Source organism: Thermobia domestica, chromosome 11, assembly GCF_964235325.1.
Source record: "Thermobia domestica chromosome 11, izTheDome1.hap1.1, whole genome shotgun sequence".
NCBI classification, from domain to species: domain Eukaryota; kingdom Metazoa; phylum Arthropoda; class Insecta; order Zygentoma; family Lepismatidae; genus Thermobia; species Thermobia domestica.
Window position 1 is genome coordinate 93,862,517 of NC_137464.1, and position 13,465 is coordinate 93,875,981.

Here is a 13,465-nt window from a genome sequence, read left to right on the forward strand (position 1 = left end):
AAAATTTGTTTTAGAAAGTCCATTTCTTTTGGGAAGGCGAGGTGTCAGGAAGTCATTTGAGATGCCAGATCATTTGCCTTCCTCCGTGGTTAAACACCTGATTAGGCCCCAAGTACAGCCACTCTTCATCCAAGGTAACGACCCACTGACATTTGTCACCTGAGAAGTACAATTCATATAGTTTCCTGTCGTTGGTGAACCTTTCCTTGATGTGGCGCTCTATCAGAGCATGTCCGCGTGGTTTATTTGGTGAGGGGGTGTCTCAATTCAACATCGAAGGAACGCACTGTGTTAGCTGTATGGGCCGGTTCCAGTCTTGTTTCTAGGGCGCTCTCGTTCTTCTGGCGGTACTGCGACACGTCGGTTGATCATACGTTGCACGTTGGCTTTAAAGACGTATAAACCAAGCTCCTTGCAACTTTTAGGGCCCAGCGTGCCTTAGAAAGTCCGCAGATGTAGCTCTCCCACTAATCCGTGAGCTGTCATCCTACAATCGCACTCTTCTGCTTCCTGTTCATTTCACCAAGCCTCGCCTCAACAGTCCAAGTGGCTCAGTACTGCTCTGACTCACTATGGTGCCACGACAAACTTGTTTCGCCTTATCTTGAATAACCTTTCTGCATTTAGTGTCACATTTAGTTTTGCTTAGGGGCCGCGGTGGCTCAGTGGTAGTGTTCACCTCTGGTGCTTGGGGTCCCGGGTTCGATCCCAGCCCCCGCCAAGTGAACTTTGCGGTGGACAAACACCGTGTGCGTGGGTTTTCTCGGGGTTCTCCCGTTTCCTCCCACTTTTTTCATTCCACCATTTCATTCATTACTCAACATCACCGTCTCCTTTAGCCTAACCGGCATAACCATGGGACGTAAAACTCAAAGATTTCATTTCATTTTTTAGTTTTGCTTAGAGACAAGTAAAAGTGAATGTTTTCTCAATCTTCAGAAGCACACGAAACAGCAAATCTAACTCTTTTTAAGTTCTTTAATCAGAAAGATTACATTCATATGAAAAATATGATGTACTACTTCGAAGATGTCTGAAGTAGTATATAAAAAAATTACACCTTCTGAATAGATTACGCTACTACGCTCGATGTTGAAAGTCCGGGCTTACTGATCCTCTGAAGTCTACACCTCTACAACATTCTAAAACACGTTTTCCGCTATTTCGTTGGTAAATAATATCTTTATCAATACTGCCTGATAAGTATCGAAATACTCTTTTCACATTGACAATAACTTCTGCAGTTGAATTTTCCAGTGACGTGAGAGAAAACCAATACTGTATGCTGTATTAGGCCTTATTTTTACCATCAGATACATCAGCGCATCTACTGCCTGACGACTTTTCACAATTTTAATTGCCTTTGACATTTCAGACGCATTGAGCACTGGTGTTGACAGTCTTCGAAGTTAAATCGCTCTAGTATTTTTCTTACATATGATTGGTGACATACTTTGACAAAGACATCACTTATAGGCTAAATTTCTAGATAAAGAAAGTATGTTGCAATCAGCAATCTTAAACTCAGTTTCACGTCCTTTATAAATTTTTCGGACTTCGACTTGTCTGTTGACACTAGCAATCCATCATCAATATATAAAGCAACCATTAGTATCCTTGATTTACTAATTTATTTACCAACCAGAAGGACAGGTTCTTCTGGTAGTGGTATCCTGATTGTTACATATAAATTATTTCTTAGGGGGCAGCGGTGGCTCAATGGGAGAGTGTTCACCTCTGGTGCTTGGGGTCCCGGGTTCAATCCCAGCTCCCGCCAAGTGAACCTTGTGGTGGACAAACACCGTGTGCGTGGGTTTTCTCGGGGTTCTCCCGTTTCCTCACACTTTCTTCATTCCATCATTTCATTCATTACCCATCACCACCGTCTCCTTTAGCCTAACCGGCATAATCGTGAGACGTAAAACTCAGATTTCATTTCATTCAAATTATTTCTTCAAGTTCTCCGTATAAAAATGCAATAGATACATCGAATTATGTCAGATGCATGTTTTTTACTAGCAGCAATACTGAGTAATGCACGAATCTGGCTACAGAACTGAACATTTACTTATAGTCTACACAATGACGTTGGTTAAGTTTCTTGACAACTAGTCGTGCTTTGTAATTTCCATCTGGTTTCGTATTTATACAATAAACCCACTTACACGGCATAGCTTTTATTTCTTCTGGTAACGCTGTCAACACCTACGTTTGATTTTCTTTCAAAGAAAGCGTTTATTTCTCCATCGCCTTCTTCACTCAGCACTGTTTACTGTTGATGGCTTCTACGTAAGTTTAAAGATTGTTTATGTTCAATAACATAACATAATCTTCAGAATGTTGAGGCTTCTTCAATTTTATACGGCCCCTTAAATATCAAGTAGATATCACATTGTACTTCAGATTTTTGATCTTGTATTTCCCTTTTAGTATCTTGTTATTCTGTTGCATCTTCACACTTCTTTTCCTGATCAAAAGGTTTACTCGATTTGTCAGATTCTAAGCCACAAATAAAAATTTCATTATTATTATTTTGTAATATTCTCTATTATACCAGCTTTGCCTATTATCTATCTATTAAAACGCTACAATAGCAATTAAAAGCGCCCGAGCTCCAACGTATAACTATGGCTTTCAAATCTTTCATTTACGGTTGTGTGTGATTTCACGTTTAACAGAGACAAACATTTTAAGTACGAGTACTTTAAATAAATCAGTTAACTAGATCTTTTTCATAAAGTTTATGATATAAAATTGTTGTTTAAAGCCTTTGTATTTTAATAAGCCTTCTCTAAAATCAATGCACATGAATTGTGCTTCCATCTTCCGAGTTCTTTTAAACTAAATTTATATGTTTGTAGCCAATCCTTTCGATAATGAGATCTCGGAAACTACAGGCTCTAGAAAGATGACGTTTTCACTGATCGATTGGAAATTTTGCGTAGATTGTCCAGTTCTAATTGAATATTTTAAAAACATGGCCGTTATTTCTTATTATATTTTTTAGGGTACGCATGGAAGCGATTTAAATTAAAAAAAAAAAAAGCATCATATCCTATGCGTTATACATTCCAACACCACGCTGTTGTATATAGGGGTTGCACATGTCTCAGGCGTTTATTTCATGGCCAAATAATAATGACAAAGGAACGATAACCACTTCTCCAGTTTAACCAGTAAGATGAATCTTTATTTTTGGAGTGATTTGCTCAATGAACACCATATATAACTGCAATTATAATTAATTGCGTATGTAATGTATTTGCTTATTACATACTACATGGAAGAAGAAAGAAAACACTGGTCATGCACGAATTAGAAACTCCAACCGGAAGTAGGCTCAAATCTTGCAAACGGTGCGAAATATTGAGGTCCCCTTTATGATACGCCTTGCCGTTTTTTTTTTTTTTTTTTTAAATCAAGATTTTTTCACTTATGTCTGTAAAGGGACATGTGCAGATGTGAGGAATGAGGATATTTATGCTCATATGCGAATGATGCGCTGTGTAGAGAGCGCAGGTTCAGCTAGTATACTATAATTAAAAATAAACTAATCACTGAGCAAAGCAAATCAATTTATTATTATAGAACTAATATCTTGTGACAGTTTTGCTAACTATCCATTTGGCTTCATCAGGTCATAGTGTCTGATGAAGCCAAGTGTTTAGTTGAAGAAACTGTCACAAGATATTAGTTTTATAATAATAAATTGGTTTGCTTTGCTCAGTGATTAGTTTAATTATGGACTTTACTGTAGCTTTCACTTTTTGTAAAGTTTCTCTCAAATACGCACAGCTTAGTTGTGGGTTTCTCAAACGTAGTTTATCGTCCTTGCTTAACAACATCCAACTAGACTGAAATATTTCAGTTACCAAGCAAGATATGTAAAGTTTTACGAATAAGAGATCTAGTAATTGGTTTTCGCCTTTCAGTTTTAGTTAGCTGTTTAACTCATTCCACAAACTTTAACTGTGTAATATGAGTGGAAATATCTTCTTCACCTAATGTCCATTCGAATGCGAAGAAATCAATACAAATCTTCAAAAACTGATCCCTGGATGTCGCATTAAACTGTTGTTTTAATGCCTCTCACGTACCATACGCAGTTTCTTTATCCATTATCTTCTGATATAATGAGTCTGTTACAGCACTTGCAATCATAGATTTGGCGTAACTGTTTGCTTTACGAAATCTGTCACATTGCTCCTTGTACTGTTTGATTTCTGATTGTGTTGTTTTTTCATTAAGTGGTTCTGGCTTCACTAGCTTCCGTCCATAATGTCCATTGTATCTTCGTGATAGTCTAACAAACCATGAATTTCACGTTTCAAAATTGGCCAGTCTGTTTTACCAGTCAGTGGTGTTATATACTTCGCGAAATGCATGTTGCTTTTACAACTGTACGCACTCACGCCAATTCTCACTGTTCGTGCTTCTTCCAACAGGGAACTAATACCTGACACCCGCAACCTACAGAAGTTATTTACTTTTTGTGTAGCTTTTATTTTATACAGAGTTACAATGATAGCACGAACAGTATGTAATGAAAAGAAAATGTTTTTCTTGTCGTGCAACTTCCGTTAACAAAAACAACGTTCTGGACTTTTCTGTAACTAAAAAGGAAGCAGAGTAAGTAAGGTTACCAGAGTAACCACCAAATGGATTATCTACAAAAAGGTTCAAGACGAAACGATAACAGTATGATATTCAGAGCTTCTAACATTCATTAATATTTTAACCTTAACAAAAACAACACGCTAAAAGTGGCACTTAAATCGAGTTATTTTAATATCATCATTCCTTGCTGGCAGGTGAGTGCTAAATTGTTGTTGTTATATATCGTACGGTCAAATTGCAAACCTAAATTAATTAATCAGAAGTAATACACCCACAACTGATGAATCTATTTGATCCGAAGTACTGATTTATGTTATTTGTTTGTTAAAGTTTAGTGCCTTTTCTCAGCACAGGAGTTATATCAGACGTAAACCTACAGTTAAGATGGAATTCGAACTACTATACAGTGTTCGGGAATAATGTACCCACTAACCAACCAGACGCTCCCACTAGCCAACTAGACCAGCAGGAAGGACTTGGCTTCTTAATGGAGAATTTTGATGCAGGAATTTTGGACACACATTAAAGTAAAAAATAAAATATTCAACTAAATTTTTGCTTTCTTTATAGGTGAACACTACCATTGTACAACAAGACTATCTACATACAACAACAGAGACCAAAATAGTTTTATTTCCCAGTCGTGCTTGGGAAAATAATCTGTCATATCATTAAGCTATAAAATTCTGCAAAAAATCTAACAAGAAAAATATAGATCAACACATAAGAGTAGTCACAGAATCTCTCACAAATCACCCTCTCACGCTCTATATAATTATGAAAAAATATTATCGATACTCGTTTACAAAAACATTTATCTTTTACCCTTGCAGGATTGGTTTTAACCAGACTCTCCCTGTCAAACTAAAGGCACAATATTTTTTCGTTTTGTATTTTTATGAGTGTGTTAATTAATCTAGTGCTATCAGACCATTAACAACCACACAACATCCTTCCGTCTATGAAACAAATAGAAAAGGCACATAATCAAGTAAATTTCGGTTTTCTAATCAGTCTCCTCATTGAAAATATATAAACATTATTGCTATATATTATATGCAAAAATATTTTTGTTAATTAAATAATTTATACATAAAATTAATTAATTACTAACATGTTGATAGAAATTAAAAAAGAAAGATATATTACGTACTGTACGTTTCTCATAGCAACAACTTTAAATCTCTTAAGAACTAGAAGAATTCAATACTTCGATATTAAAATCATAGCCGACTGACAAACATATACAATCATATGATTACAGAGACACCTTTAAGAATTACTTACTACAGGATAGTAATGCAGCTGACATGTAACAAAATGTAATCCAAGAATAAAACTAAAAATAGAAGAAAATGATGTAATGTTCTCAAATTTGATACGTAATTTCTCCTCATGGAACTAACTCAATCCATAACTTTTGTCTATTACCATAGATAATATGTATGTTTTGAAAGTAACATCAAATTCAGCGTATAAGTTTACATTAATTTTCGCGAGTATTTGATATGAAACAAAAATATATTAAACAAATAAAATAGTTAAAGCAATTGCAAGAAGAGTCGTGCCTTCCAGAAACTACTGAAAACGTAAATCTTTCAATCTGTATTTCTGTATGTACAAGGCACTTAAAAGTGCATGTGAATATGTAAATTTGCCAATTTTCATCAGTCACCACAAAATCCTTTTGTTTAATGTGTCATAGCAGAGCGAAATACATTTTTAATTTTCTGTGCTATTAGTTTTAAGAACATTACCATCACAGTTTACAACATTTTATGTTATTTTATACAACAGATAGAAAGAAGTATATATGATTAACATCCTGAACTATTAATTCAAGAATAATCGTCGTAGTAAATACGAATGAAAGGATATTTCATTCCTAATTTGGGTTAAAGAATTCTTTTAATTTAATCCTCCTGAACTACCATATCCTGAAATTAAAGTGACGAGACAGCAGCAGCGTAGCGTACGGAAGTGTAAATAAAAGGAAGACTAATAGATATGCCATACGTGAAAGCGAATAAGATATCTTTTGTTACATGTAGTGACGGCTTTTGAGGGAAGTCTCAACAATAAATATTGAAATGTTATTGTTACAAGCTACAGAAAGTATGCTTCATACAGAAAAATTAGTACATTAGGTAGGCTTTCTTCTCTTAAGAGTGTAGCGATAACATTTAAATTTTAATTCGTGTGACTTTCCTTAAGAGCTGCCACTGATGCTACATTCCTCTCAGTAATAAGTAGAGACCGGATGTTAGGCAAAATGCCTATTCTTTAATATTAAAAATATGATAAAAAATAACGTTTTAAAGTTTATATGGAGGGTTACAGTTTGAATTTAAGCCAATTTTATTTTGCCTATTTCGCCTATTCCTGCCTAAATAATTGCTTTAGTGCCTAATGTTGCCTATTCTATGTATTTTCCTGGGTAAAATATATAATTTAGTATTTCAAGAAAGTATTCTGCCTCTTCCAGAAATATAAGTGTTGTTTCTAGTGATAAGATGTCGTAAAACTTTGTACTGCTATGCTTTATACTGACAAAGTGCTGTAAAACTTTGGACTGTTGTATGTACTGATACGTGTATAAAATTTGAGCTGTTATGTGTACTGATAAAGTACTGTAGAGAATGTATTTAACAAATATGCATAGAATACATGTCAAGCTTCGTTTTTATATATATAGTAAAAGAAGGTATTAACAAACAGGTTTCTATGTTTTTTGAACGTTATCTATGATTTGAATTTGTTTTTTTAATTGTATTGAGTATTTTATCTTCATTATTTCGAGTTACATTTTAGTGCCTAGTTTAAGCCTATTTTTTAAATTTTAAGTGCCTATTTGCCTGCCTATTTTCCAGGTTTCTAATGCCTAAACATCCGGTCTCTAGTAATAAGGAACAGTGAGATAGAGAAAGAAAGACAATATGACTATTTCTGCTTGTCAATTTTCAGTAACTTAACAATAAAAATATGAACTATTCTAATTTCAAAATACTTATATACGTTTTCCTAGGTATGTTCTGTTATTTTAAACAATATATATTACATAATTTCTTGCTGCCCTAATTTTGAATAAAAATCAAGAAAGCGCATTTATATATCACGACTAAATAACCAATGGCGAATACATTACAAAAACACAAGATATACGAAGAATCATACACTCCAATGCCGTTTCGAACAGAGGAATTCACGATCTAGATAAAAACGAGAAAAAAAAGTACGTTTATACTAAAGTGTACATGTATTTGTATGTATATTTTGGTTAAACTGAAGCTTCACACATTGTGAAAAAATTCTCTGAGTATTATAGTTATCATTCCATTAGGAACTACGTCTTCACAATAATTATTACCAAAAACATAATAAAAATATAAAGGGAAAAATCAGTCGAAAAAAAAAAAAAATGGCAAGTAATTTCGAAGATGGTGACAATCTGTGTCAAGTGTTGCGTGTGTACCGTATGTGTATGTGTCTGTGTGTGATGTATTTCTGTCTATGGTTTTGTGTGCATTTACAACTCCGAAAAAAAAATATATATCACCCTTCTACTACCATTGCATTTTAATCAGTAAGGCCAAATAGTTTCATCGCATTAAAAGCAGTTGCTAATGCTACTTCTTCTGGTCGTATCTTCATAAAAGCTGCTATCATTTCGACTATTGCTGGCAGGGAACAGGGTTCGTTGCGTTGAAATGTGCAATATCGGTGAAGGAAAGTCAAAGATCTGATGGAAAAAAAAAAAAGAAAAGAAAAGAAAAGAAAAATATTAGATCAAGAATGCATACAGAACAACACAGAAGCACATAATACACAATAAGTTAAAAATATACCAACTATTGCGTGTAACTGAGTGGTTAGCGCACGTGGTCCCAGCTTCTGCCCCTAGTGAAGGCACAGCTGACCCTAGCCCGTCAAGTAACTACAGAGCTACGTGAATTAAGAGGTACTAAATCCTCGAACCATGATCTAGAAAGCAAAAATCAATGCTGTTGCAATCCGATGTGCAGACCACAAGTTGAACATTCATTACTTTACTGACATTAATACCCGTGAGGTGTAGCCAAAGCCGGATTTAGTTTTGATGAGGCCCTTGATATGCCCAGCTGTCCTTTGTTAATGACGAGTTATCATTATTTTGTGGTGAATGTATGCTACAAGGTGATTTATGAACCTAATAGATAAATAGTGATACTTTAGGGAGCAAGTTAGCACGAGAAGGGGCCCATTACTTACACTGTATGAGGCTACATCACATAAAACTGTAAAGACCAATTTACATCTCTTTCAATCTTATTAAACCTTTACTAAGTCAAAACTTGACAATTCCCTAGAATATTCCGTGAGGGTTTAGTAAAAATATTTCATTCTATTCCCTTGGCTGATCATATTGTTTACGTAGAATAATAATGTTAGTTTCTATATTGCTGAGATATATGGTCATTAACTATAATTTTATTGCTCGTCTAGCAATTTATTGTTATTTAGTGTACTAACTCAGGGCAGAAATTTGTAAGTATGATTGTTCCTATACTTGTGAATTTTTCTTCCTTTAAAGAAGTCACTAAAAAGTTTGTATTAAGAAAATACGAACCGAAATCTTCAAGAAGGTTTGATAAATTCGGATTTTAAATAGACTAATTAGAAGTGAAACAGTTGTTCAAATTTGTAACTTGTAGCTGTAATTCAGTGAACGATAAATATTGTCTCAGTAATAAGATAGGCCTAAGTCCAAATAGCTTACTGATGTCTCGTCTAATCCATTCTCAAATTATACACTTTATACAGTTTAAACAATTGGATCTAGTATTGCTATAAATTAGATTATAGCAATACGTTATACTGATCGCTAGACCTCTTTGATATCGCGACGGTCATGAAAAGTTTCTAAAAAAAATAAAAAAAAAAAAAAAAGGATCAGTTATCAAAATAATAACGTAAATAAACTCTGTTTACAACAGTTATGCTATACAGCTTTGGGAAGTTACGAATGAATAAATAATGCTAAATCATGTAGTTGCATATTGTATCTGTGAAGTTCAAATCTTGATATGCGACGGTAACTATATTATTGTAATTATAGAGAAATGAAACTGAATACTGGTTTTACGCTTCATTGATGTTCTTAGGCCTGAACTGACTGTAATGTGTATTTCAGCCTGTTAGTAGCCTAAATACTGACGTTCTGTCGATCCTGCAAGTATGTTCCATAGATATAGCAAAGAGGCTGCGAGATCTTACAGTTGAAAATGAAGTTGTGGTCCACTGATGATGAGACTAGGCACATTTTATGGTTTATTGTCTGGTAGTTTTGGTATTACTGCGATAGTTGATTAAGTATTCATCTACATTGTGGGATTTTTCAGATGTACTACGATCCCGCGTAGGAAGAAGTTCGAAATACATGTTCACGAAACGGTATAAGTAGCTCACACAGGTCCAGCCTTACCAGTATGAAATTAAAGTTTTATCATAAGTTGTACAAGTGTCAATAAATACCCAAGAAATTAAATTTAGAAAGAAGATGACATGAAACGCACAGTAAAACAGAGTAACATTATAAAACATTGTTGCTGTATATGGGTTTAATTTCATTTGTTTCTCATCTTATATTTTCAAAATGTACATTCATCTTTTCCTTTCATTTTTTGAGAGCCCTAAACTATAGCTTGTTTAGCTTATACGTAAGTCCAGCACTAGCTATAGCATTAAGAAGTTTAGTTTTTCCACAAAAAAGTGATATGATAAAATTGAACAATGTGTTAAAAGCACGCTGAAGCTACAAAAAAGAACCACCAAAGAAGAATTTATTGTATATATCTGAGAACTACTACTTTGCTCTATTTTTCAACATAGTTTCCATAAACATTCAAGTACTTGTCATATCTTTGCATCTGTGCTTTGAGCCACAGTATTTCCTGTAGCCTAACTTCTGTCACTACATCATATAACAGTCCTGGAAATTTGTGGAAATTCATCGGAAATTTCCGAGATTGTGAAACGTTGATTTTTCACGAACTTTTCCATCAATTTTCTGAACAAGTTTATCAGTGACCACTGATGGCCTGCCACTCTTCTTTTCATCATGAATGTTCGTTCAATTGTCCACTTTTAAATGAACGAATCCATTCACGAACAACACCTTCATTCATGACGTCCATATACTTGATGCAGCACACATTTTGAGACGCTACAAAAGAACTAATGATCAGACAACCTTCACTCTACCACGGCTAGATGCAGACTGATCTACCGCGCATGTCTGTGCAAAGATGGTAGCGCTACCCCCACTACTTTACGCACCAATTGAAGATTACATTCCGAAGGCACCTCGTACTTACTAGTTAATTTTTTAAAAATCAACATTTATTCTCGTCTCATGAAGAGGTGCACGGTTATCAACTGTCAAAGAAGAAGAAAAAAAGGTTAACATTTTAGGAATGTATAAAATAAAAGCCAGGGGTTTAAATCACGACTGCCTGCAACAGCAGAAGCCTATAAATGAATTTATTTTTAAATTCGTAAGCGATGGGTGCATTTGAGCATTTCTTGAAGACAAAGAGATTCCTTGAAGTGATTTTCTTAAAAGACAAAGAAAACCACAAACAACTGATCGTGTTACTACAACAATTCAGAGGAGTATAAGATTCTTTCGCAGGTATATTACTCGACTGAATATTCTGAATTGTACCCTATGTAATGTTGTGATGTTTCCTTTGTACCCATACATCACGAAATAGAAAAAAAAAAAGGCTTTCTTAAGCACCAATAAAACTTATTTTTCAAAGTATGAAATATCTTAACTACACACAATATAAAACGTGTGAAATACCAAGGAACTAAACTGAAGAAGTCAAACTCACCGTTCTGTTAAAGCTTCTTTGACATGAGCAGGTAACTTTGACGCCCGTGTATTGGGATACATAAAAGGTGAATCAGTTTCTACAAGCAACCTATCAAGTGGTATCACTCCGTCTTCCAACAGCTTTCGAACACCAGAGTCGGATTTGTCTTTACAAAGGTAACCTAGAAGAAAATAATTTGCCATTATTATATCATTAGATTAAAGTTTGCTCTTCCATTATCACAATAGAGCATACTTCGATTTAATCTATTTCATTTTATTCTTTTTAATCTATTTCATTTTATTCTTAAACTCTTCGACTCACGCTTTATGCTGCAAGATTCTGACCATTGTACGTGTATCAGAATCTGGAGCAAAGAAATGAGACATCTCAGAAGGTAGTTATTAAAACTAAATACATAAATGATATAGTGAAGTGTGATCCCCTATTTCACTTTGAGAAATGATAGGTTGTGATGGTGGAGTTACCATCATCCTTAACAAAATGTATTCTTTGCCAATTTCAATCCTTTATTACAAGTTATTAGAAGTTTTGAAAGAGGAGGGAAAACTTAGAAAAGAACAATTGTAGATAAAAACAGGTATAAGAGTATTCTGGAGTTTACAGTATATGGAAGTTTGAAAATAACAAAGATATATAAAAAAATAACCCAAGATTTTTTATATATCCTCAGCAAGTTGGAAGTCTTACACTCTTATTTATCCGGTACACGAAAGAAAAATAGGTAAAAAATAAAGTTTTGAAATTAAATATCCTTCTGGGAGGGAAGACCTAAATTACATACTTCAAGTTCCCGAGTGTGGGGATCACGGGAAGTTGAGGGGGGATTTAAAGGTAGGTTTTTTTTAAAAAAAAACTTTTCCTGAAATATCTCAAAAATTAAGCCACTTAGTAAAACCGATTTCAAGTTAAAAAATAAACTACATTAAATTTCTTATGAAAATAGTCCTATACATTTTTTTTTCGCAGAGTCAATAGTTTAGAAGACAGAAGGGATAAAAAGTACATTAAAAAAACTATTATAACTAAGTTATCAGGTACCCGCACCCCCGAAAAAAAACATACCCATACAACGATATACAAAGGCAATATACAAGTTAGAACACAAACACAATAACGCGTGGGAATGGGCGGTGTGCCTTTCGCATTTGTACGAGTCGCTTGTGCGTAGCATTCCACATCTTGCTTAGTTTTTCTAACGCTCTGAGCGTACACAGACGTAGCGTGTGTGTTTCATGTTTGTGTGTTATACTGCCATTAGAAGCTACTCAGTGTACGACAATGGCTGAGAAGTGTTTTTTCTGTGATGATAGAACACAGAACAAACAGCTGTACATAGATATTTTACCGTCCATCTATTATAAGCGACCTGTTGTGAAGTGTAAATGAAACGAGGTGTACATGCATACCTAAGCTTCTCATGACAATCCAATTGCTTCCTAGTCTCTACTCACTGCGATTTCTTGCTAAACACGGAATATCTGTGCTTCAACAGCTCGCCTATTCACCCGATTCAGTCCTCTGCGAGTTTTACCACTTTCTCCGGATAAAAAAAAAAAAAAATCTGATGGAACGCCAGTTTGCTTCATAATATGCGACTAAAACAATTGCTGCATTATAGTAAATATTTATGAGCCGAGTCTCCGAACATTTAAATCTTATATTGTATAGCGTAATGTTCATGCTATCAAGAATCCTAATGACAACTTTCATTTAAAACTACTAAGTCTGTTTGCTTATTACAAGCAAGTGAATAGAACAAATTGCTTTCGCTCTAAACTTTAAGTACAAAAGCTTTTACAACATTTTGGAGCTGATTCTACACTTGAAAGCCAATAAAAATATGTATGTAAGAAAAATAGAAAATTGCTTCTTTCCCACGTTAAGAGTTTGCGAAAGTGTGGGAATATGATACTTCAAGACGAATAGATATAAAACAAGAATTCAAAACAAGGCAATAAGCAGCCTAC

The 13,465-nt window shown here is 34.4% G+C and overlaps 1 protein-coding gene across 1 annotated transcript in view; it reads right to left on the reverse strand.

Annotated features, from left to right (window-relative positions):
• Positions 1–6,097: 6,097 nt before the first annotated feature.
• Positions 6,098–13,465, reverse strand: part of LOC145664293 (3'-5' ssDNA/RNA exonuclease TatD) — a 32,198-nt gene continuing 24,830 nt past the window's right edge. Inside the window, exons 5-6 of the mRNA XM_081730830.1 lie at positions 11,493–11,655; positions 6,098–8,356 (exon numbers count right to left, since the gene is read on the reverse strand). Of these exons, the coding sequence (XP_081586956.1) occupies positions 8,194–8,356; positions 11,493–11,655 (326 nt within the window). The 3' untranslated portion in view covers positions 6,098–8,193. The remainder of the gene's footprint in view (positions 8,357–11,492; positions 11,656–13,465) is intronic.